This window comes from Narcine bancroftii, chromosome 3 (genome assembly GCF_036971445.1).
Source record: "Narcine bancroftii isolate sNarBan1 chromosome 3, sNarBan1.hap1, whole genome shotgun sequence".
NCBI classification, from domain to species: Eukaryota; Metazoa; Chordata; class Chondrichthyes; order Torpediniformes; family Narcinidae; genus Narcine; species Narcine bancroftii.
In genome coordinates, this window is record NC_091471.1 from 265,145,810 (window position 1) to 265,170,799 (window position 24,990).

General features: G+C 37.0%; 1 protein-coding gene across 3 annotated transcripts in view; it reads left to right on the plus strand.

The window, feature by feature from the left end:
* Positions 1–24,990, plus strand: part of wdr18 (WD repeat domain 18) — a 209,788-nt gene that overhangs the window by 60,849 nt on the left and 123,949 nt on the right. Inside the window, exons 1-2 of one of the 3 annotated variants that reach the window (XM_069928004.1) lie at positions 19,344–19,419; positions 19,739–20,074. The exons of 1 other annotated variant lie outside the window; for it this stretch is intronic. In XM_069928004.1, coding sequence (XP_069784105.1) covers positions 19,865–20,074 — 210 coding nt within the window. In that variant the 5' untranslated portion in view covers positions 19,344–19,419; positions 19,739–19,864. Of the gene's footprint in view, positions 1–16; positions 210–19,343; positions 19,420–19,738; positions 20,075–24,990 lie in introns of those variants that run through there. One more of the 3 variants, XM_069928003.1, reaches the window with a different exon arrangement.

Below are 24,990 nucleotides of genomic sequence, written 5' to 3' on the forward strand. Positions count from 1 at the left end.
ACTGATGTATTTACAGATTCCTAATACTCAGGAGGGTACTCCATCCAGATCGATGCTTTCCTCTGATTCACTCTGTTGAAGGCAGCCTGCGTGTCGTCATCAGATATGGACAGCAGGAGAGGATCATCAGGGGGCATGGGAGTGTGCAGTGGTGGTTTGTTGTTGTTCTTACTGTTGATACACAAAGTGCTGGAGACATTCAGCAGGTCGCACAGCATTGTTAGAGCCCAAAGGGATATAATCAATGTTTTGGACTTGAGCCTTCGTCATGAGGAAATATTCCATCTGGGTGCTCTCCAACTAGATGGCAATAACATCTACTCCAATTTCCATTATGTCTCTCAGCTTCCAACCCTTCCCTGTCACTTCTCAGCTTATTTATCTTCTACCTTTCCACCCATATCCATCCATGATCTCATGCATGTTGGCCTGTGCACTTTCCCCAGTCCTTTCTTCTCTTTCTTTCCCCCCCCCCCCCCCCCCCATTTCTCCACCTTTTTATTTAGGTGACCATTGCATTTTGTGCATTCTTTGACAAACAGTTCAGGCTCAAAATGTCGGTTATATCCTTTTGCTTCCTTTTGACACCATGTGGCTTGCTGGTTCCTTCAGTGCTTTGTGTACTCCACTACAATTGCAGCGCCTGCAATTTTCTGTTTAATACTTTTAACTGCTTAAATGAGAGATCCTGACCCCTTACTCTTCCAGAGCTTTTCAACAAAGGTAGCTCTGTAAGTTTATTTGTACAGTGGTTGATACTCTCCAACATAGAAGCAAAGGTGATCAAGGGAGGAGACCTCACAGCTCAAATGGGTTTATAAATGAAAGAAATTAAATAAGATTGATGGACCTTGGAGATACAAAGGACATGACTATAATATAGGAATCAGGATTTATTGTCACGAACAAGTCATTAAATTCATGTTTTGTGACAGCATCATAGTGCAAACATACATATTAAAACCATCTTATGGCATTGCTATAAAAAATAAAATAATAATAGTGCACTTAAAGTAAGGCAGTGTCTTTGGTTCAATATTCTGATCTGCTTTCAGAGAAGTATTTAAAGTTATTGAACAGGCCAATATTTGGTTGTTTCGCTTGAGAAAAAAAATTGGTTACTGAGGGCTGGATTTAAAAAATACATATATATAAACTGGTCTGTCTTCATTTCTCAGATGAGTAGGACTGTGTTCATATATTATAATACCATGAGGTGATGGGGGCCTGATAAAGGCTCCTGCGCTCCTGCTGACTGAGGTAGATTGATTATAATCTCACATTGGTAGGGCAAGAACTAAAAACAGTGTCTTTCCATGAAATTCCATGCAAGTACAAACTTTGTGAACAAAATTCCTTGAGCTTTGATATTCAAGAAGAAATTTTACTGTGCATCTTTAAAAATAAAATCGTAAACTACATTGTGGCAGCTAGGACACTTTAGTGCATGAAGGATATTTCACGGGGAAAGAAAAGGGTATGTTAACTATGACAATCAATACATTGATTTGGAAACTGGCCAGAAGTACGTGAGCATGAAGTTGAATTAATATTTGCTTGAGTTTGATTTCTCCAAGTTCAAATATGCAGTATCTAGACTTTTTTAAAAAAAAACTTGTGCATTAGCTTAAGCCAATGCTTTGTGGTGTAATTGAAACAAAATAAAGTTAAATGAAGTTTAAGTTTGCCCACCTTAGCACTTGGACTCAATTAGGGCAGTACAGCCCACAAAATCTATTTCTGCGTTCTGAGGTGCACGTGCCTCTTCAATAGCTTTCACCTTGGCCTCTGCAGGGTTTAGTCCTTTCCGTGTAAGTCTGTGTCCCATGAAGTCCATTTCTGACATACCAAACTGGCACTTGTTTCCATTCACGGTAAGGCCTGCCTCCTGTAGTCTAGATAGTACAAGCCTCAACTGTTTGTCATGCTCTTCCTTCGTTGGTGCATGGACTATGATGTCGTCAGAAATATTGGCAACTCCAGGAATGCCTTGAATCACTCGATGGATTTCATACTGGTAGATCTCCGAAGCTGCATTAATTCCAAATGATAGTCTCTTGTAATGATACAATTCACAGTGAGTCACAAATGTTGTCACATCTTGGGAACCTGGATCCAGCTCTAATTGATAATAGCCCCATTTCAGATCATTTTTTGAGAATACCTTGCTGGTAGTTAGTTCTTGAAGTATTTCCTTCACTGTTGGTATAGGGTGTCGTTCTCCAATTATACCTTCATTGGCCATTCTCATGTCAACACATAGTCTTATGTCACTCTTTGGTTTGGGCACAATCACTACTGGGCTGACCCATTGTGTCGAATGTACCACCGGTTCAATAATGTCTTGTTCGATCAATTCTTTAATTTTGGCTTCGACTTTCCCACGAAGTCCAAACGGAGTTCGGCGCATTGGTTGTGCCTTGGGTTTGACCGTTTCATCTACCACTAGCTTCAATTGTCGACCTTTCAGCTTTCCTACTCCTTGGAAGACTGCGGGGAATTCTTGCTTCATATCCTCGTATGACTGAATTGAATTGACACAAGCTCCAATATGAAGTATTGCCAGGTCTTGCGCTGTGCTTCTACTCAGCAATGGTTCTCCTCTCTCTTCTATGACCATAAACTCTGCTTCGGTGTACTTATCTCCAGCTTTAACAGTTGCAGTAAAACATCCAATGGTCTGCAATGGCTTGGTTGCTGTGTATGGATACAGTTTCTTGGAACACTTCTTTGAGGTACAGATGATCTTTTTCCTTTTCAACTTCTCCCATAAATGTCGATCAATCACATTACTGTCACTGCCTGAGTCTACAATGACCTGCACTGTCACTCCACCAATGATCACTGGGACCTTTTCATGATGTACTTCATTCAACGTAAGTTGGTAACAACTCTGTTCCTCCTGGGTATCATCATCGTCACCGTCTATCTGGTGAATGGTATCTTTCTTTCCAGGATACTTTCCTTTCCCCCAGACTTTGCCTTTGGAAGTTGTACTCTTCCTCTTCTGGTCTGCATTGGACTTGCTTTTGCACTTCTTTGCAAAGTGGTCCTTGCCTCCACACTTTCTGCAAACTTTGCCTTTGGCCGGGCAATATGGGTCTTTTCCAAAGTGACCTCGGTTTCCACATCGATAACACTCCACGTCCTGTGTCGACGTATATCTTGGCTGGTTATGGCGATGTGAGAGCCTCTTAATTTGCTGGCTTGAGTTGTCTTTCAGGGTCATGGTATGAAATTGCCCTTCAACAGCCTCTAATGCAGCAGCAATGGTTAAAGCATCGGTGAGTTCCAACTCACTCCCTCTTTCCAGTAGACGTCTTCTGAGTTTATCTGATCTGCAGTGCTGTACGACTTGATCCAATAATTGGTTGTCCAAATCAGCTGGCATGTAATTGCATCCAACAGCTAGCTGGCGTAGTCTTGTCACGTACTGAGAAATTGTCTGGCCATCTTCTTGTCTCGTTCTCCGAAACAAATGGCGTTGAAATGTAGCATTCGGTGTCACTACATAGTGTGCATTTAATGCATCTACTGCTTTCTGGTACTCATCCTTTCTTCCAGTATTCAAAAGTGTCTTAAATGTTTCCCGAACTGCGGGTCCAGCAGTGAAAAGAAGTAACGCCCTTCTCTGCGCTTTTAGTTCAACTGTACCGGTATCTAGAAATAGGCCACGACTGTCGGCGTAGGATTCAAATTCTTCCAGCCATGCCTTCCACTTCACACTTACAGGACTTGCATACCAGTCGGGTCAAAATGAGCAATTCCACTATGTGTTAGAAAGTCACCGTCTGCACCAGCCATGAGGAAATATTCCAGCCCCAAAAGTACTAAGCAAAGAGAAAATTCTTATCACCTTGAAGTTGTCTGCAATCCTCTGTAATCTTGTTTAGTCTTTAATTTTCTTCAAGCTTCTTTCATCCTCGTCGCCAATGTCACATTTGTGGCCCGAAATGTGAAGTTAATAAAACATTAAACACAAGTTTTATCAGGTAAACTTCTCTGAGTCTTTTTATTTTCCAGTTTCCCTTTGTTCTCCTGCTTGTGTTCTTATCTCTCTCTCCTACCACGTGACTTCCGATACATCTCATACATATTCATTATCATGACACACCCCATTCTTGCAATTTTTATCTTCCCTATTTATCTTATCTCTTTTTGAAAGCTAGTATTGAAGCTGTTTCCTATACCATATTTCAGAATATTCTACATAATTATATTTATTGCATTAAAATTCGTTGAAGAGGATTTGGTGTAAATTTGAATACACTCAACAGAATTTTGCACATAATCAACCTTATGAAGGCTCATGTGAGAAAACTATTCATGGAAATATTGAAATATTAAGAAGAAAAATAAAGATCTTTAACAGGAGATTGGTTAAGGCAAGGTAGGAGCAAGCAAGGTTGTGAAGTAGTAATCTTATACATGTGTGAATGGAAGCTCATTGTGATAGTGTTTGATTCCATTTTATTAATTGCTTTGGTGAAGAATGAAGTTATTGAAAGGATCAAGGACAATTACTTGGATGTCTGGCATATTTAGCTTGAGGAAGATTTTGATCATTCTGTATAGGCCTTTGGTTTTCAATCAAATAATATGTCAGATGAAGCAAAAAAAATAAACCACTCAGAGGGTCAAGCAGCATCTCTTTATTTAAATTTTTTTAAATTTTTCACACCATAAACCACATTGACCATGATACATACATTTTCCTTTTCAAATATATACAGTGTCATTTTCTCCCCCCCTCCCTCCTCCCTCCTCCCATTACACCCTCCCTACCTCCCCCCCATCCATTTAAAGTACAAAATCTAAGATACATTAAACCAGTCAAACAATGTTGTCATTCAATAAAAATAAACAAGAAATTCCACTGAGTCAATTCTTTTCATTTCCTTCTCCTTTCGTTAATTTAGGTAGTGAATGTCCCTGGTAGGTTTTCTCTATTGTGTTTCATGTAAGGCTCCCATATTTGTTCAAATATTTCAATATTATTTCTTAAACTATATGTTATTTTTTCTAATGGAATACATTTATTCATTTCTATATACCATTGTTGTATTTTCAAATTATCTTCAGATTTCCAGGTTGACATAATACATTTTTTTGCTACGGCTAGAGCTATCTTAACAAATCTTTTTTGTGCATCCTCCAAATCAATTCCAAATTCTTTGTTTTTTATGTTACTTAGGAGGAATATCTCTGGATTCTTTGGTATATTGTTTTCTGTAATTTTATTTAATATTTGGTTTAGATCTTCCCAAAATTTTTCTACTTTCTCACATGTCCAGATTGCATGAATTGTTGTTCCCATTTCTTTTTTACATCGAAAACATCTATCAGATACTGTTGGGTCCCATTTATTTAACTTTTGAGGTGTAATGTACAGCCTGTGTATCCAGTTATATTGTATCATACGTAACCTCGTATTTATTGTATTTCTCATCGTTCCAGAACATAACTTCTCCCATGTTTCCTTTTTTATCTTTACATTTAAATCTTGTTCCCATTTTTGTTTAGTTTTACCATTTGTTTCCTCATTCTCCTTTTCTTGCAGTTTAATATACATATTTGTTATAAATCTTTTGATTATCATTGTATCTGTAATCACATATTCAAAGTTACTTCCCTCTGGTAAACTCAGACTGCTTCCTAATTTGTCCTTCAAGTAGGATCTCAATTGGTAATATGCCAGAACTGTATCTTGAGTTATATTGTATTTATCTTTCATTTGTTCAAAGGATAATAATCTATTTCCTGAAAAACAATTTTCTATTCTTTTGATCCCTTTTTTCTCCCATTCTCTAAAGGAAAGGTTATCTATTGTAAAAGGGAGTAACTTATTTTGCATCAATATTAGTATTGGTAATTGGTAATTTGTTTTATTCCTTTCTACATGAATCTTTTTCCAAATATTGAGTAGATGATGTAATACTGGAGAACTCCTACGTTGTACCAATTTTTCATCCCATTTATATAATATGTGTTCAGGTATCTATTCCGCTATTTTATCTAATTCTAATCTAGTCCAATTTGGCTTTTCCCTTGTTTGATAAAAATCTGATAGGTATCTTAATTGTGCAGCTCTATAATAATTTTTAAAGTTTGGCAGTTGTAAGCCTCCTTGTTTATACCATTCTGTTAATTTATCTAGTGCTATCCTCGGTTTCCCCCCTTTCCATAAAAATTTCCTTATTATTTTCTTTAACTCCTTGAAGAATTTCTCTGTCAAGTGTATTGGCAATGCCTGAAATAGGTATAATATCCTTGGGAAAATGTTCATTTTAATACAGTTTATCCTTCCTATTAGTGTTTATGGTAAATCTTTCCAATGCTCTAAATCGTCCTGTAATTTTTTCATTAGTGGATAATAATTGAGTTTATATAGATGGCCGAGATTTTTATTTATTTGTATACCTAGGTATCTTATTGCTTGCATTTGCCATCTGAATGGTGATTCCTTCTTAAATTTTGAGAAATCCACATTATTCATTGGCATTGCTTCACTTTTATTTACATTAATCTTGTAACCCGACACTTCTCCATATTCCTTCAATTTCTTATATAATTCTTTTATTGATTCTTCTGGTTCTGTTAAGTATACTATGACATCATCCGGAAATAAACTGATTTTATATTCCTTGTCTTTTATTTTTATCCATTTTATATTATTTTCTGTTCTTATCAATTCTGCTAGTGGTTCTATAGCTAACGCGAACAATAAGGGTGATCGTGGGCATCCCTGCCGTGTTGACCTGCTTAAGTTAAATTGCTTTGATATATATCCATTTACTGTCACTTTCGCCAATGGCCCCTTATATAATGCTTTAATCCAATTAATATACTTCTCTGGTAAACTGAATTTTTGCAATACTTTGAATAAATAATTCCATTCTACTCTGTCAAAGGCCTTCTCTGCGTCTAAAGCAACTGCTACTGTTGGCGCTTTACTCCCTTCTACTGCATGAATTAAGTTAATAAATTTACAAATATTGTCTGTTGCGCGTCTTTTTTTAATAAATCCAGTTTGGTCTAGATTTACCATTTTCGGTACATACTCTGCTAATCTGTTTGCTAATAGTTTAGCTATTATCTTATAATCTGTGTTAAGTAATCATATTGGTCTATATGACGCTGGTCCGAGTGGATCTTTCCCTTGCTTTAGTATTACTGTAATTATTGCTGTTTTGCATGAATCTGGTAAGCTTTGTGTTTTATCAATCTGGTTGATTATTTCCAGGAGGGGAGGAATTAATAAATCTTTAAATGTTTTATAGAATTCTATTGGGAATCCATCCTCTCCTGGTGTTTTATTATTTGGTAATTTTTTTATTATCTCTTGTATTTCTACTATTTCAAATGGTTCTGTTAATTTATTTTGTTCCTCCATTTGTAATTTTGGTAGTTAAATTTTAGTTAAAAATACATCAATTTTCCCTTCTTTCCCAGTTTGGTATAATTGTTCATAGAATTCTCTCAAGTTTTCCTTGATCTCCGTTGGATTATATGTGATTTGTTTGTCTTTTTACCTTGATGCCAATACCATTTTCTTAGCTTGTTCTGTCTTAAGCTGCCATGCTACAATTTTGTGCGTTTTTTCCCTTAATTTATAATATTTCTGTTTTGTCTTCATTATGTTCTTCTCCACCTTATATGTTTGTAGTGTTTCATATTTTATTTTTTTTATCTGCCAATTCTCTTCTTTTAGTTGTATCTTCCTTCATTGCTAATTCTTTTTCTATATTTACTATTTCCCTTTCCAACTGCTCTGTTTCCTGATTATAGTCCTTCTTCATCTTGGTTACATAACTTATTATTTGCCCTCTAATGAACACTTTCATTGCATCCCATGGTATAAACTTATCTTTCACTGATTCTGTATTTATTTCAAAGTACACTTTAATTTGTCTTTCAATGAATTCTCTAAAATCCTGCCTTTTAAGTAGCATGGAGTTTAATCTCCATCTATACATTCTTGGAGGGATGTCCTCTAACTCTATTGTCAATATCAAGGGTGAATGGTCCGATAATATTCTAGCTTTATATTCTGTTTTTCTTACTCTATCTTGCATACGAGCTGATAACAAAAATAGGTCTATACTTGAGTATGTTTTATGTCTACCTGAGTAATATGAATATTCCTTTTCATTTGGGGGTTGTTTCCTCCATATATCCAAAAGTTGCATTTCTTGCATCGATTTAATTATAAATTTGGTTACTTTGCTCTTTCTGTTAATTCTTTTCCCAGTTTTATCCATGTTTGAATCCAAATTAAGGTTGAAATCCCCTCCTATTAGTATGTTCCCTTGCGTGTCTGCTATCTTCAAAAAATATCTTGCATAAACTTATGATCTTCTTAGTTATGTGAAAATACATTAATGACTTTAAATATTAATGGAATACATGACCAAATCAAAAGGAAGAAAGTGCTAAATTTTCTGAAAAAATAAAAAATTGATATAACATTTGTACAAGAAACACACTTAACTGAAGTGGAACACAAGAAATTAAAGAGAGATTGGATAGGACATGTAACAGCAGTGTCATATAATTCAAAAGCTAGAGGAGTAGCTATATTAATCAGTAAAAATGTACCAATCAAAATAGAAGAGGAAATAATAGATCCAGCAGGGAGATATGTAATGATAAAATGTCAGATATATTCGGAGTTTTGGAATTTACTCATTGTATATTCACCTAACGAAGAAGATCAAAAATTTATGCAAGATATTTTTTTGAAGATAGCAGACACACAAGGGAACATACTAATAGGAGGGGATTTCAACCTTAATTTGGATTCAAACATGGATAAAACTGGGAAAAGAATTAACAGAAAGAGCAAAGTAACCAAATTTATAATTAAATCGATGCAAGAAATGCAACTTTTGGATATATGGAGGAAACAACCCCCAAATGAAAAGGAATATTCATATTATTCGGGTAGACATAAAACATACTCAAGAATAGACCTATTCCTGTTATCAGCTCGCATGTAAGACAGAGTTAGGAAAACAGAATATTAAGCTAGACTATTATCGGACCACTCACCCCTGATATTGATAATAGAGTTAGAGGACATCCCTCCAAGAATGTATAGATGGAGATTAAACTCCATGCTACTTAAAAGGCAGGATTTTAGATAATTCATTGAACAACAAATTAAAATGTACTTTGAAATAAATACGGAATCAGTGAAAGATAAGTTTAAACTATGGGACGCAATGAAAACGTTCATCAGAGGGCAAATAATAAGTTATGTAACTAAGATGAAGAAGGACAAGAATCAGGAAACAGCAGTTGGAAAGGGAAATAGCAAATGTAGAAAAAGAATTAGCAATGAAGGAAGACACAACTAAAAGAAGAGAATTGGCAGATAAAAAAATAAAATATGAAACACTACAAACATATAAGGTGGAGAAGAACATAATGAAGACAAAACAGAAATATTATGAACTAGGAGAAAAAATGCACAAAATTCTAGCGTGGCAGCTTAAGACAGAACAAACTAAGAGAATGGTATTGGTATTAAGGAAAAAAGACAAGCAAATCACATATAATCCAACGGAGATTAATGAAAACTTCAGAGAATTCTACGAACAATTATATCAAACTGAAAACGAAGGGAAAGAAGACAAAATAGATGAATTTTTAACTAAAATTCAACTACCGAAATTACAAACAGAGGAACAAAATAAATTAACAGAACCATTTGAAATAGAAGAAATACAAGAGATAATAAAAAAAAATTCCGAATAATAAAACACCAGGAGAGGATGGATTCCCAATAGAATTCTATAAAACATTTAAAGATTTATTAATTCCTCCCCTTCTGGAAGTAATCAACCAGATTGATAAAACACAAAGCTTACCAAATTCATGCAAAACAGCAATAATTACAGTAATACCAAAGACAGGGAAAGATTCACTCGCACCAGCGTCATATAGACCAATATCTTTACTTAACACAGATTATAAGATAATAGCTAAACTATTAGCAAACAGATTAGCTGACTATGTACCAAAAATAGTAAATCTAGACCAAACTGGAATTATTAAAAAAAGACGAACAACAGACAATATTTGTAAATTTATCAATTCATGCAGTAGAAGGAAATAAAGCTGCAACAGTAGCGGTTGCTTTAGACGCAGAGAAGGCCTTTGACAGAATAGAATGGAATTATTTATTCAAAGTACTACAAACATTCAGCTTACCAGAGAAATATATTAATTGGATTAAAGCATTATATAAGGGGCCATTGACGAAAGTGACAGTAAATGGATATATATCAAAACATTGTGATTAGAGACACAATGATAATCAACTTAAGCAGATCAACATGGCAGGGATGCCCACTATCTGCCTTATTGTTCGCGTTAGCCATAGAACCACTAGCAGAACAGATAAGAACAGAAAATAAAATAAAAGGGATAATAATAAAAGTCAAGGAATATAAAATCAGTATATTTGCAGATGACGTTATAGTATACTTAGCAGAACCAGACATATCAATAAAAGAATTACATAGGAAATTGAAGGAATATGGAGAAGTGTCGGGGTACAAGATTAACGCAAATAAAAGTGAAGCAATGCCAATGAATAATGTGGATTTCTCAAAATTTAAGAAAGAATCACCATTCAGATGGCAAACACAAGCAATAAGATACCTAGGTATACAAATAAATAAAAACCTCGGCCATCTATATAAACTCAATTATTATCCACTAATGAAAGAATTACAAGACAACTTAGAGCATTGGAAAGACTTACCACTAACACTGATAGGAAGGATAAACTGTATTAAAATGAACATTTTCCCAAGGATACAGTACCTATTTCAGGCATTGCCAATACACTTAACAGAGAAATTCTTCAAGGAGTTAAAGAAAATAATAAGGAAATTTTTATGGAAAGGGGGAAACCGAGGATAGCACTAGATAAATTAACAGAATGGTATAAACAAGGAGGCTTACAACTACCAAACTTTAAAAATTATTATAGAGCTGCACAATTAAGATACCTATCAGATTTTTATCAAACAAGGGAAAAGCCAGATTGGACTAGATTAGAACTAGATAAAATAGGGGAGAAGATACCTGAACATATATTATGTAAATGGGATGAAAAATTGGTACAACGTAGGAATTCTCCAGTATTACATCATCTGCTCAACATTTGGAAGAAGATTCATGTAGAAAGGAATAAAACAAATTACCAACTACCAAAACTAATACTGACGCACAATCAGCTAATCCCTTTTACAATAGATAACCTTTCCTTTAGAGAATGGGAGAAAAAAGGGATCAAAAGAATAGAAAATTGTTTTTCATGAAATAAATTATTATCCTTTGAACAAATGAAGGATAAATATAACTCACGATACAGTGTTGGCATACTACCAACTGAAATCCTACTTGAAGGACAAATTGGGAAGCAGTCTGAGGTTACCAGAGGGAAGTAATTTTGAATATGTGATTACAGACACAATGATAATCAAAAAATTTGTAACAAATATGTATATTAAACAACATGAAAAGGAGAATGAGGAAACAAATGGTAAAACTAAACAAAAATGGGAACAAGATCTAAACATAAAGATAAAGAATGAAACATGGGAGAAGTTATGCTCAGGAACTATGAGAAACACAATAAACAGGAGGTTACGTATGATACAATATAACTGGATACAAAGGCTATACATTACACCTCAAAAGTTAAATAAATGGGACCCAACAGTATCTGACAGATGTTTTCGCTGTAAAAAGGAAATGGGAACAACAATTTATGCAATTTGGATATTTGAGAAAGTGAAAAAATTTTGGGAAGATCTAAACCAGCTATTAAATAAAATCACAAAAAGCAATATACCAAAAAACCCAGAGATCTTCCTACTAAGTAACATAAAAAACAAAGAATTTGGACTCGATTTGGATGGTGCACAAAAACGATTTGTTATGAAAGCCCTAGCTGTAGCAAAAAAATGTATTATGTCAGCGTGGAAATTAGAAGATAACTTGAGAATACAACAATGGTATATAGAAATTAATAAATATATTCCATTATAAAAAATAACCTATAATTTAAGAAATAACATTACAATATTTGAACAAATATGGGAGCCATACATGAAACATAATAGAGAAAACCTACCGTGGACATCTACCACCTAAAATGACAAAAGGAGAAGAGAATGAAAAGAAATGACTCAGTGGAATGTCTTATTTATTTTTATTGAGTGACAACATTGTTTGATATATCTTATATTCTGAACTTTAAATAAATGGGAGGGGAGGTAGGGAGGGAGGGAGGGGGAGGAGGGAAGGGGGGAGAAAATGACTGTATATATTTAAGAAGGAAAATGTATGTATCTTGATCAATATGGTTTATAGTGTGAAAAATAAAAAATTAAAAAAAAAAGAACATTCAGGACACCTCTCTTCCCACCACCATTTACACAACTTCCAAATCCCTTTTCCCAATAGCCTTTTCTTTACCACGGATGTCCAGTGTCTGTACACTAACTCCTCTTCAGGCCTTCTGCTTCATTCTGGAACAATGATCCAATAGTTCATCTCTACTAACACCCACCTGTTTGATAGAACTTGTTTGTGTAATTGTTCTGATGCAGGGTCATACCTTGAAGAAGAGCTCAGGCCTGAAATATTGGATATTATCTTTACTTCCCACAAACACTGTGAGACCTGCTGAGTTTTATGTTTTTTGCTCATAAAATTTGATCATCCCTTTACTTCTATAGATGTTGTAAGATTGGTTGAGTTCTTCCAGAAGTTTATATTTTTGCTCCAGATTTCAGCATCTGTATTCTCATGTTTTCAATATGAGAGACGATATGGGGTTGGATGGTGGGAAGTTAGAGAAGTGATGATGAAGTAGATTTTGGTGCCTTTAGTTAATTTGTAAATTTAATGACAAACGTAGGTTTTAAAGAAAATGACATAAGGTTTGGCAGGGACAAGGAAATCAGATCATAATCCCTCGGCAGATGAAACTGAAAATATACTCCATGGTTAAAGTAAAAAAAACCTACTTGAAGAACTCAGTGGATCAAGCAGCATTTGTGGTGGTAAGGGATGGTTGACATTTTGAGTGAAGAAACTGCATCAGTATGAAACTGGAGGGAAGATAGCCAGTGGGAGTGAGAAGTGATAGGAGATAGGCAAATGGACCCAAGAAGGGGTGAGGGAGAGGTAGATGGGATAAGAGGCTGAAAAGGTAAAATAAATAGGCAGATGGAACCAACTAGATGAAAGGTGTCACATTTGTGGCCCGAAATGTGAAGTTAATAAAACATTAAACACAAGTTTTATCAGGTAAACTTCTCACTGGCTTTATTCTCCCGTTTCCTTTGTTCTCCTGCTTGTGTTCTTATCTCTCTCATACCACGTGACTTCCGGTACATCTCATACATTTTCATTATCATGACATCCCTCCTTTAATCAGAAATAAACTTTACCTTCACTTACCAATATCCCTCGGAAACATACAAAGATCGTAACTAATGGTAATACTATAACTCAACTACATAAAATTTACTTCGTACAGCACTCATACATGCACTTTATGATATAAGATTAAAATACTGTCCCAAAGTTCTTATTAAAACTATGGCACAAAGTCTTCGTATCATTTGGGCACTTTCCGGTTTCGTTTCGGACTGCCTGCAATATTGTCGTCGCTTCTCGGTTGTTCACTCTCGGCGTCGGAAATACTGCTCACCACGGCTTCAGGTGTTTGTGGCGCTCTAGTCACTTCATCAGGAGTGCTGGTAACTGCCTCTGGAACATCATCAGGTCTCTCAGTTTCAGCATCTCGTATTGACCTTTCTTCTTTCTTTTCCAATCTTTTTATTATTATTATAATTTATAAACACATACAGTTCAAAGAGATATGAAAAATACATAGTAAATAATGAATTAATACAGAGATATTAAACAATAATATTGCAGAATAAAAATATATCATTAAAAAAAATTTTAGATCAGTTTAGAGTATGAACTATCTCTAAAAAAAAGATATAATTAATAAAAATATATTAAAAAAAGAGAGAAAAAAAAACCCAAAAAGGAAGAAAAAACAAAGCTGAATTAAAAACTTAAAAAAAAAACCTACCGATATAGCTAAATCACACCGATCACTCCGATCTCATCTAACAGCCCAATTATCATACATAATCATAAAAAGAAAACAGAGCGAGATCAACTCACCACAAATGAAAATATTGAATAAATGGTCGCCAGGTTAACTCAAACTTAGAAGGGGATTCATAGACAGAGTTTCTAATTTTCTCTAAATTTAAACATAGTATAGTTTGGGTAAACCATTGGAAAACAGTGGGAGGATTAACCTCTTTCCAATTCAATAGTATAGATCTTCTAGCCATTAGTGTAAGAAAAGCAATCATACGATCCCCAGGAAGAGATAAATAAGTCAAATCTATCATAGGTAATCCAAAAATTGCAGTAATGGGATGTGGTTGTAAATCAATATTCAAAACGGTAGATATAATGGAAAAAATTTCCTTCCAATAATTCTGTAAAGAGGGACAGGACCAAAACATATGTGTAAGGGAAGCTATTTCCAATTGACATTTATCACATATAGGATCGATATGAAAATAAAAACGATGGTTTTATATATTTAGGGATTAAGATTACTAAAAAACATAAAGATTTGTTTAGGACTAATTTTTTCCCTCTATTGGACCTGATCGGTATTTTACTTACCAATTGGTCACCATTATCCCTATCTATGATAGGCCGAATTAATGCTATTAAGATGATGATCTTACCTAAATTTTTATATATATTCCAAGCTATACCTATTTTTGTTCCTAAATATTTTTTTGATAAGGTCGATTCTAAATTGTCTTCATATATCTGGCAAAACAAGAATCCTAGATTGGGAAAAAAATATTTACAGAAATCTAAACTGGAGGGAGGATTGGCATTACCCAACTTTAGAATTTATTATTGGGCAATTAATATTAGTTACTTAAGGTATTGGTTGAATTATTCAGAATTATCTCTAAATCCCCATTGGGTAAATTTAGAAATTAAACTGGTACAAAATTTCTCAATTAGTTCTATTTTGGGAGCTGCTCTCCCTTTTACTCTTACTCAACTATATAAACTAATTGATAATCCAATGGCTAAACATACACTACGTATTAGCCTTTCAACCTCTTCACTCGATGTATCTCTGGACTGGTACCTTTTTACACCTGATACATTTCTCTTATACAGGACTCTAGTCGAAGACTTGACTGTCACCATACTGCCACTTCTGGATACGACAGTATAGGGTTGATGGTAATAAGGTGTGTCTAGCTTACCATCAGTTTCATGCCTCACTAGAACATTATCTCCTGGCATGATGTCTGAGTACTTAGCTCCACGTTTCAAATCTGTGTACAGCTTTGCTGCACCTTTCTTTTCAGCATCATGGTCCCTCATCTCCTGGTCGTCTCGGATTTCCTTTATTTCTGGCATTTTTGTGTGGATTTTTCTCCCAAAAAATGCTTCTGCAGGACTTTTTCTAGTGGTTGCATGAGGCGTTGCTCGATAGACAGCCACATAAGATAGCAATGCTTCTCGCCAATTTTGTCCTTCTGCGTGTGCAATTCTCAATCGTTTTTCAATGGACTGATTTTGTCTCTCTACTTCTCCGTTGGCTTGCGGCCATTTCGGAGTTACTTTATGATGGTGGATACCTGTGGTCCTCATGTATTCCGCAAATGTCTCTGAAATGAATTGTGGACCATTGTCAGAGTATAATGTAACAGGTAATCCATATCTTGCAAATATCTCTGCTAACGCTTGTATTGTTTTTTCAGTGGTTGTAGACTTCAACACCACGTACTCATAGTATCTGCTGTAGTAATCTATCACTACCATAATTGATTCACCCATCGGTAAAGGTCCAAGAAAATCAACAGCTACGTCAATCCATGGTCCTGTCGGGAGTTGCGTACTCCGGATCGGTTCTGGCGGATTACTCCTACTTGTGATTTGACATCCGTGATAAGTTTTAACAAATCTCTCTGCGTCCTTATCACAACTTGGCCACCATACCTTGGTCCTGAGGTTTTGCTTGGTACCAACAATACCTAGGTGTCCTTCATGCGCTAAGGATACGATCTTCGGTCTCAATCTTTGTGGTATCACCAATCTGCAACCTCTTAATACACACTGTCCGATGCAACAAAGTTCGTCTCTAATGGGAATGTAAGCCTTGTGAGTACACTTGTCCCATTGTCCACTCTGTATGCATTCTCTTACTTCCATGAGTTCTGGATCACATTCGGATTCTCTCTCGACCTCGTTCATAGTCACAGCTTTCGAGGTTGCCTGAATAGCTACGAAGCGTACAAAGCTCTCTGTTTCTGTTCCCAATTCTGACTTGGATTGTGGACATCCATCCTTCACCAATCTGGACAGCGGATCAGCAATGTTTGCTTTCCCTGCAATGTGGATTACTTAATATTTGTAGGGTTGTAGTCTGAGTACCCATCTCTCTATTCTGGCACATGGTTTGGATCTAGGTGCATAGATCACCTCTAATGGTTTATGATCTGTGATGAGTTCAAATTCAATGCCGTATAAATATGCATGGAACCTCTCACAGGCCCATACAAGTCCGAGTGCTTCTTTCTCTGTCTGAGAGTATCTCCTTTCCACATCTGATAATGATCTGCTGGCATAGGCAATGATTCTTGGTCCTCCATCATGCATCTGGACCAACACAGCTCCTAAATCAACCGGGCTGGCATCCGCTATGACTTTGGTTGATGCCGCCGGATTGTAATATCCAAGAGTTTTTGCATCTGTCAGGCTTTGCTTCAGCGCTGTGAATGCTTTCTTCTGGTCAGATCCAAAATGAAATGGTACACCTTTCCTGGTTAGTTTCCTTAGTGGTTCTGCCACTGTAGCGAAATTAGGAATGAACTTTACACAAAAATTGACCAATCCCAGGAAACTCCTCACCTCTGTTGCGTTCTGAGGTGCACGTGCCTCTACAATAGCTTTCACCTTGACCTCTGCAGGGTTTAGTCCTTCCCGTGTAAGTCTGTGTCCCATGAAGTCCATTTCTGACACACCAAACTGGCACTTGTTTCCATTCACGGTAAGGCCTGCCTCCTGTAGTCTAGATAGTACACGCCTCAACCGTTTGTCATGCTCTTCTTTCGTTGGTGCATGGACTATGATGTCGTCAGAAATGTTGGCAACTCCAGGAATGCCTTGAATCACTCGATGGATTTCATACTGGTAGATCTCCGAAGCTGCATTAATTCCAAATGATAGTCTCTTGTAACGATACAATCCACAGTGAGTCACAAATGTAGTTACATCTCGGGAACCTGGATCCAGCTCTAATTGATAATAGCCCCATTTCAGATCAATTTTTGAGAATACCTTGCTGGTAGTTAGTTCTTGAAGTATTTCCTCCACTGTTGGTATAGGGTGTCGTTCTCTAATTATAGCTTCATTGGCCATTCTCATGTCAACACATAGTCTTATGTCACCCTTTGGTTTGGGCACAATCACTTCGGGACTGACCCATTGAGTCGAATGTTCCACCGGTTCAATAATGTCTTGTTCGATCAAGTCTTTAATTTTGGCTTCGACTTTCCCACGAAGTCCAAACGGAGTTTGGCGCATTGGTTGTGCCTTGGGTTTGACCGTTTCATCTACCACTAGCTTCAATTGTCGACCTTTCAGCTTTCCTACTCCTTGGAAGACTGCGGGGAATTCTTGCTTCATATCCTCGTATGACTGAATTGAATTGACACAAGCTCCAATATGAAGTATTGCCAGGTCTTGCGCTGTGCTTCTACTCAGCAATGGTTCTCCCCTCTCTTCTATGACCATAAACTCTGCTTCGGTGTACTTATCTCCAGCTTCAACAGTTGCAGTAAAACATCCAATGGTCTGCAATGGCTTGGTTGCTGAGTATGGATACAGTTTCTTGGAACACTTCTTTGAGGTACAGATGATCTTTTTCCTTTTCAACTTCTCCCATAAATGTCGATCAATCACATTACTGTCACTCCACCAATGATCACTGGGACCTTCTCATGATGTACTTCATTCAATGTAAATTGGTAACAACTCTGTCCCTCCTTGGTATCATCATCGTCACCGTCTATCTGGCGAATGGTATCTTTCTTTCCAGGATACTTTCCTTTCCCCCAGGCTTTGCCTTTGGAAGTTGTACTCTTCCTCTTCTGGTCTGCATTGGACTTGCTTTTGCACTTCTTTGCAAAGTGGTCCTTACCTCCACACTTTCTGCAAACTTTGCCTTTGGCCGGGCAATATGGGACTTTTCCAAAGTGACCTCGGTATCCACATCGATAATACTCCACGTCCTGTGTCGATGTATATCTTGGCTGATTATGGCGATGTGAGAGCCTCTTAATTTGCTGGCTTGAGTTGTCTTTCAGGGTCATGGTATGAAATTGCCCTTCAACAGCCTCTAATGCAGCAGCAATAGCTAAAGCATCGGTGAGTTCCAACTCACTCCCTCTTTCCAGTAGACGTCTTCTGAGTTTATCTGATCTACAGTGCTGTACGACTTGATCCAATAATTGGTTGTCCAAATCAGCTGGCATGTAATTGCATCCAACAGCTAGCTGGCGTAGTCTCGTCACGTACTGAGTAATTGTCTGGCCATCTTCTTGTCTCGTTCTCCGAAACAAATGGCGTCGAAATGTAGCATTCGGTGTCACTACATAGTGTGCATTTAATGCATCTACTGCTTTCTGGTACTCATCCTTTCTTCCAGTATTTAAAAGTGTCTTAAATGTTTCCCGAACTGAGGGACCAACAGTGAAAAGAAGTAATGCCCTTCTCTGCGCTTTTTGTTCAACTGTACCAGTATCTAGAAATAGGCCACGACTGTCGGCATAGGATTCAAATTCTTCCAGCCATGCCTTCCACTTCACACTTACAGTGCTTGCATACCAGTCAGGTCAAAATGAGCAATTCCACTATGTGTTAGAAAGTCACCGTTTGCACCAGCCATGAGGAAATATTCCAGCCCCAAAAGTACTGAGTCAAAGAGAAAATTCTTATCACCTTGAAGTTGTCTGTAAACCTCTGTAATCTTGTTTAGTCTTTAATTTTCTTCAAGCTTCTTTCATCCTCGTCGCCAATGTCACATTTGTGGCCCGAAATGTGAAGTTAATAAAACATTAAACACAAGTTTTATCTGGTAAACTTCTCACTGGCTTCATTCTCCTGTTTCCTTTGTTCTCCTGCTTGTGTTCTTATCTCTCTCTCATACCACGTGACTTCCGGTACATCTCATATACATAATCTGACAAAAGGATGGGGTATGGTGGAGATGAAGGCTGGTAGGTATTAGATGGAACCAGGTGAACCAAGGGAGAAGAAACCCAGGTAAATTGGCATGTGGGTGAAGGATAATTAGGTGATGAATTGATTTTTTAAAATTCTCTCAGTATTGCACAGATTGTTTACATTCGTTATCTGTTTACATTTTTGCATTAACCAATAAGTTCTGCCTGGCCTGCAGGAAAAAGAATCTCGGGGTTGCATGGGATGTCAATGTACTCTGACAATCTGAATTACAATGAAATAACTACAATATAATTGGGCTCGGTGATCACTGCTTGTTCTCTGACAGCAGTGTTCATTCCCAACGTGCTCATTTTAGTTTTAAAAATTACCTTGTGGTATTGTCTCACTGCACAACAAGCAGGGAGCTGACGGATCTCAAGGTCCTCGTCTGTGGTTGCCTGACCAACTCGTTGCCGGGGCAACGGCTCCACACCACTCTTACCGCGCTGCTCTTTGGCGGCAGGAATTATGGGAAGGCTGGAAGATGGCGGCTGTGCTGGAAGTGGTGCTGAGCTGCGATGCGGGCAGTTCACTATGGAACTGTAACGTGTGGGAGCCGCGCTCTGGAACCACGCTCACCAGTTACCGGGGCGGCAATACCTCGGCCCGTGCTCTGTGCACTTTAGGTGGCGAGTATCTGCTGGGAGCGCAGCTCGGCAAGAATTACATCAGCGTGTGGGAGATGCAGCGGAAGGTCGGTTCAGTGAACTCGTGTGAAGGGGGAGGTTGGGGATGATTGGGTGGGTGGGGCGCACTCTGGGAGGGGAAGAGGTTGGGGTGGATGTAGGGGGAGGGGGGCGGATGTGAGGGGTGGGGGAGGATGTTGGAGGGGTGAAATGGTTGGGGCGGACTTTGGGGTGGTGGGGGAGGATGTTTGGGCGGGGTGGACTGGACTGGGAGGGGTGCTGTGGGGAGAGGGCAGACTGTGATGGGGAGGAGGGGGACCAGACTGGGGAAACGTGGGAAATAAGGATGGGGGGGGGGGTGGAAATAAAAGAGCAAGGGGAGAGGGACTGGAGAGAAAGGGTAGGATGGAAGGGCAATGAAAAAAGGGAAGAGAGCATGGGTTGTGCACTTGAGAATGGGCTGAAAGCAAGGGGATTGGAGTAAAAACACAAAACTGGAGAATCAGCATGTCAAACAGTGCCCTTTATATAGCAAATATAAAGATACATATCCAATGTTTCAGGCTTGAGCCCTTGAAGGATGAATGGGTGCTTAGACGAGGAGACTAAACAGTGGGTGGCACAGCCTTACTTGATCCTAGTCTGTTGAGGATTACATTTGTGGTGAATTTTTGAACAGTGTGTCACTTGTGTTATCACAGAACAGATGTAGAATTGTAGTGAATTTCTGAGAATGGACACATTTGCAGTTTTCCCACGGTTGAACATTAAGAGCTCCATTAAAGATTAAAGGGGCCATTGGTGTGATTGAAACTACACCTGACTTTTTTTTTGAAGTAAAATTTGAAAATCTGCAGGTGCAGTGATTGAAGTAAAAATACAATATTGGAGAAACAGTAGCTCACACAGTGTACTTTATATAGCAGATATAAAGATGCATAATGAACATTTCGGGCTTGAGCTCTTCATCAAGATATGAGTAAAATGTAGGCAGGCTCTTGAATAAAATGCTGTGGAGGAGGGGCAAGGAGAGGAGCACAGGCCCATAGGTAAGAGGTAATGGGTGGATAATGGAGGGGGGGGCGGAGGGTTGCACAAGAGAAAACGGGGAAGTGGATAGCTGTAATTGGAAAGGGAAGGGGGTGTAGAGATGGAGGATAGGATACTGAGAGATAGGGAAGAGAGTGAGAGCGAATGGGAAATGTTCATTGGAAAAGTCAATGTTAATTCCATCAGTTTGAAGTGTGCCCAGATGGAAAATTAGATGTTACTCCTCGAATTACGGGAGGTCTTGGTTTGGTAGTGTATGAGGCCATGGACAGATGTTTTTGTGCAGAATTAAAATGGTTGGCCACTGGGAGATCCCTGTTATTGAGCGAAGATACAGTTTATCCTTCCTATTAGTGTTATAGAGCGAAGATGCTCAGCAAAGCAATTTCTCAGTCTGCGTCCAATGTCTTTCATGTAGAGAAGGCCATAACACGAGCAATGGATGCAGTAGTTGACTCCAGTCAAAATACAGAAGCAGGAGGAACTCAGCCATTCTCGCCGTGTCTATAGGAGGTTAAAATATATTACTAATGTTTTGGGCCTAAGCCCTTGCTTAGGGTGTGGAAAGGGCTCAGTTCGAAATGTGGACATGGCAAGAACACCTGAGTTTCTCCAGCATCTCTGGGCTTTGACTACAATCACAGCATCTGCAGTCTTTCATGTTTTACTTTCAATCAATTACTCTCACAGATTCACAAGGGAAGTGTTGCTTCGAATGGTGGTGAGGGAGGTGGTATTGGCGGAAGTGTGGTACTTCCTGTTATGACGGAAGGTGCCAAGAGAATGTTTAATAAGAAAGGATGAGTGTGCGAGGGAGACATGGAGGGATTGGTTCCTACGAAAGGTGAAGAGGGGAAAATGTGTCTAGTGATGCAATCATGTTTTTTAAAAAATTTTTATTTTTCACACTATAAACCACATTGATCAAGATACATACATTTTTCTTTTCAAATATATACAGTGTCGTTTTCTCTCCCCTCCCTCTTCCCATCCCACCCTCCCTACCTCCCCTCCCATTCATTTAAAGTACAGAATCTAAAATACATTAAACCCGTCAAACAATGTTGTCACTCAATAAAAATAAACAAGAAATTCCACTGAGTCAATTCTTTTCATTTCCTTCTCCCTCTGTCATTTTAGGTGGTAGATGTCCCCGGTAGGTTTTCTCTATTGTGTTTCATGTATGGCTCCCATATTTGTTTAAATATTGTAATATTATTTCTTAAATTATATGTTATTTTTTCTAATGGAATACATTTATTCATTTCTATATACCATTGTTGTATTCTCAAGTTATCTTCTAATTTCCAGGCTGACATAATACAGCTAGGGTAGTTGTAAGCCTCCTTGTTTATACCATTCTGTTAATTTATCTAGTGCTATCCTCGGTTTCCCCCTTTCCATAAAAATTTCCTTATTATTTTCTTTACCTCCTTGAAGAATTTCTCTGTCAAGTGTATTGGCAATGCCTGAAATAGGTATTGTATCCTTGGGAAAATGTTCATTTTAATACAGTTTATCCTTCCTATTAGTGTTAGTGGTAACTCTTTCCAATGCTCTAAGTCGTCCTGTAATTTTTTCATTAGTGGATAATAATTGAGTTTATATAGATGGCCGAGGTTTTTATTTATTTGTATACCTAGGTATCGTATTGCTTGCATTTGCCATCTGAATGGTGATTCTTTCTTAAATTTTGAGAAATCCGCATTATTCATTGGCATTGCTTCACTTTTATTTGCGTTAATCTTGTACCCCGACACTTCTCCATATTCCTTCAATTTCTTATGTAATTCTTTTATTGATATTTCTGGTTCTGTTAAGTATACTATAACGTCATCTGCAAATAAACTGATTTTATATTCCTTGTCTTTTATTTTTATCCCTTTTATTTTATTTTCTGTTCTTATCAATTCTGCTAGTGGTTCTATAGCTAACGCGAACAATAAGGGTGATAGTGGGCATCCCTGCCTTGTTGATCTGCTTAAGTTAAATTGTTTTGATATATATCCATTTACTGTCACTTTCACCAATGACCCCTTATATAATGCTTTAATCCAATTAATATATTTCTCTGGTAAAATGAATTTTTGTAATACTTTGAATAAATAATATCATTCTACTCTGTCAAAGGCCTTCTCTGCGTCTAAAGCAACCGCTACTGTTGGAGCTTTATTTCCTTCTACTGCATGAATTAAGTTAATAAATTTACAAATATTGTCTGTTGTTCGTCTTTTTTTAATAAATCCAGTTTGGTCTAGATTTACTATTTTTGGTACATAGTCGGCTAATCTGTTTGCTAATAGTTTAGCTATTATCTTATAATCTGTGTTAAGTAAAGATATTGGTCTATATGACGCTGGTGCGAGTGAATCTTTCCCTGTCTTTGGTATTACTGTAATTATTGCATCCTCTTCTGGTGTTTTATTATTTGGTAGTTTTTTTTATTATCTCTTGTATTTCTACTATTTCTAATGGTTCTGTTAATTTGTTTTGTTCCTCTATTTGTAATTTTGGTAGTTCAATTTTAGTTAAAAATTCGTCTATTTTGTCTTCTTTCCCTTCGTTTTTAGTTTGGTATAATTGTTCGTAGAATTCTCTGAAGTTTTCATTAATCTCCGTTGGATTATATGTGATTTGTTTGTCTTTTTTCCTTGATTCCAATACCATTCTCTTAGTTTGTTCTGTCTTAAGTTGCCATGCTAGAATTCTGTGTGTTTTTTCTCCTAGTTCATAATATTTCTGTTTTGTCTTCATTATGTTCTTCTCCACCTTATATGTTTGTAGTGTTTCATATTTTATTTTTTTATCTGCCAATTCTCTTCTTTTAGTTGTATCTTCCTTCATTGCTAATTCTTTTTCTATATTTACTATTTCCCTTTCCAACTGCTCTTTTTCCCGATTGTAGTCCTTCTTCATCTTGGTTACATAACTTATTATTTGCCCTCTGATGAACGCTTTCATTGCGTCCCATAGTATAAATTTATCTTTCACTGATTCCGTATTTATTTCAAAGTACATTTTAATTTGTCTTTCAATGAATTCTCTAAAATCCTGCCTTTTAAGTAGGATGGAGTTTAATCTCCATCTATACATTCTTGTAGGGATGTCCTCTAACTCTATTGTCAATATCAGGGGTGAGTGGTCCGATAATAATCTATCTTTATATTTTGTTTTTATTACTCTGTCTTGCATATGAGCTGATAACAGGAATAGGTCTATTCTTGAGTATGTTTTATGTCTACCCGAATAATATGAATATTCCTTTTCTTTTGGGTGTTGTTTCCATATATCCAAAAGTTGCATTTCTTGCATCGATTTAATTATAAATTTGGTTACTTTGTTCTTGCTGTTAATTTTTTTTCCCAGTTTTATCCATGTTTGAATCCAAGTTAAGGTTGAAATTCCCTCCTATTAGTATGTTCCCTTGCGTGTCTGCTATCTTCAAAAAAATATCTTGCATAAATTGTTGATCTTCTTCGTTAGGTGAATGTACATTGAGTAAATTCCAAAACTCTGAATATATCTGACATTTTATCATTACATATCTCCCTGCTAGATCTATTATTTCCTCTTCTATTTTAATTGGTACATTTTTACTGATTAATATAGCTACTCCTCTAGCTTTTGAATTATATGACGCTGCTGTTACATGTCCTACCCAATCTCTCTTTAATTTCTTGTGCTCCATTTCAGTTAAATGTGTTTCTTGCACGAATGCTATATCAATTTTTTCTTTTTTCAGTAAATTTAGCAGTTTCTTCCTTTTGATTTGGTTATGTATTCCGTTAATATTTAAAGTCATATAGTTCAACGTAGCCATTTCATACTTTGTTTATCTTTCCTTTCCGTTTCCTCGTCATCACCTTTCCTTCTTATCCATTTCTGCTTTCTTGTTTTGAACACTTTATAAGACAACATTTCTAAAACATCAAAC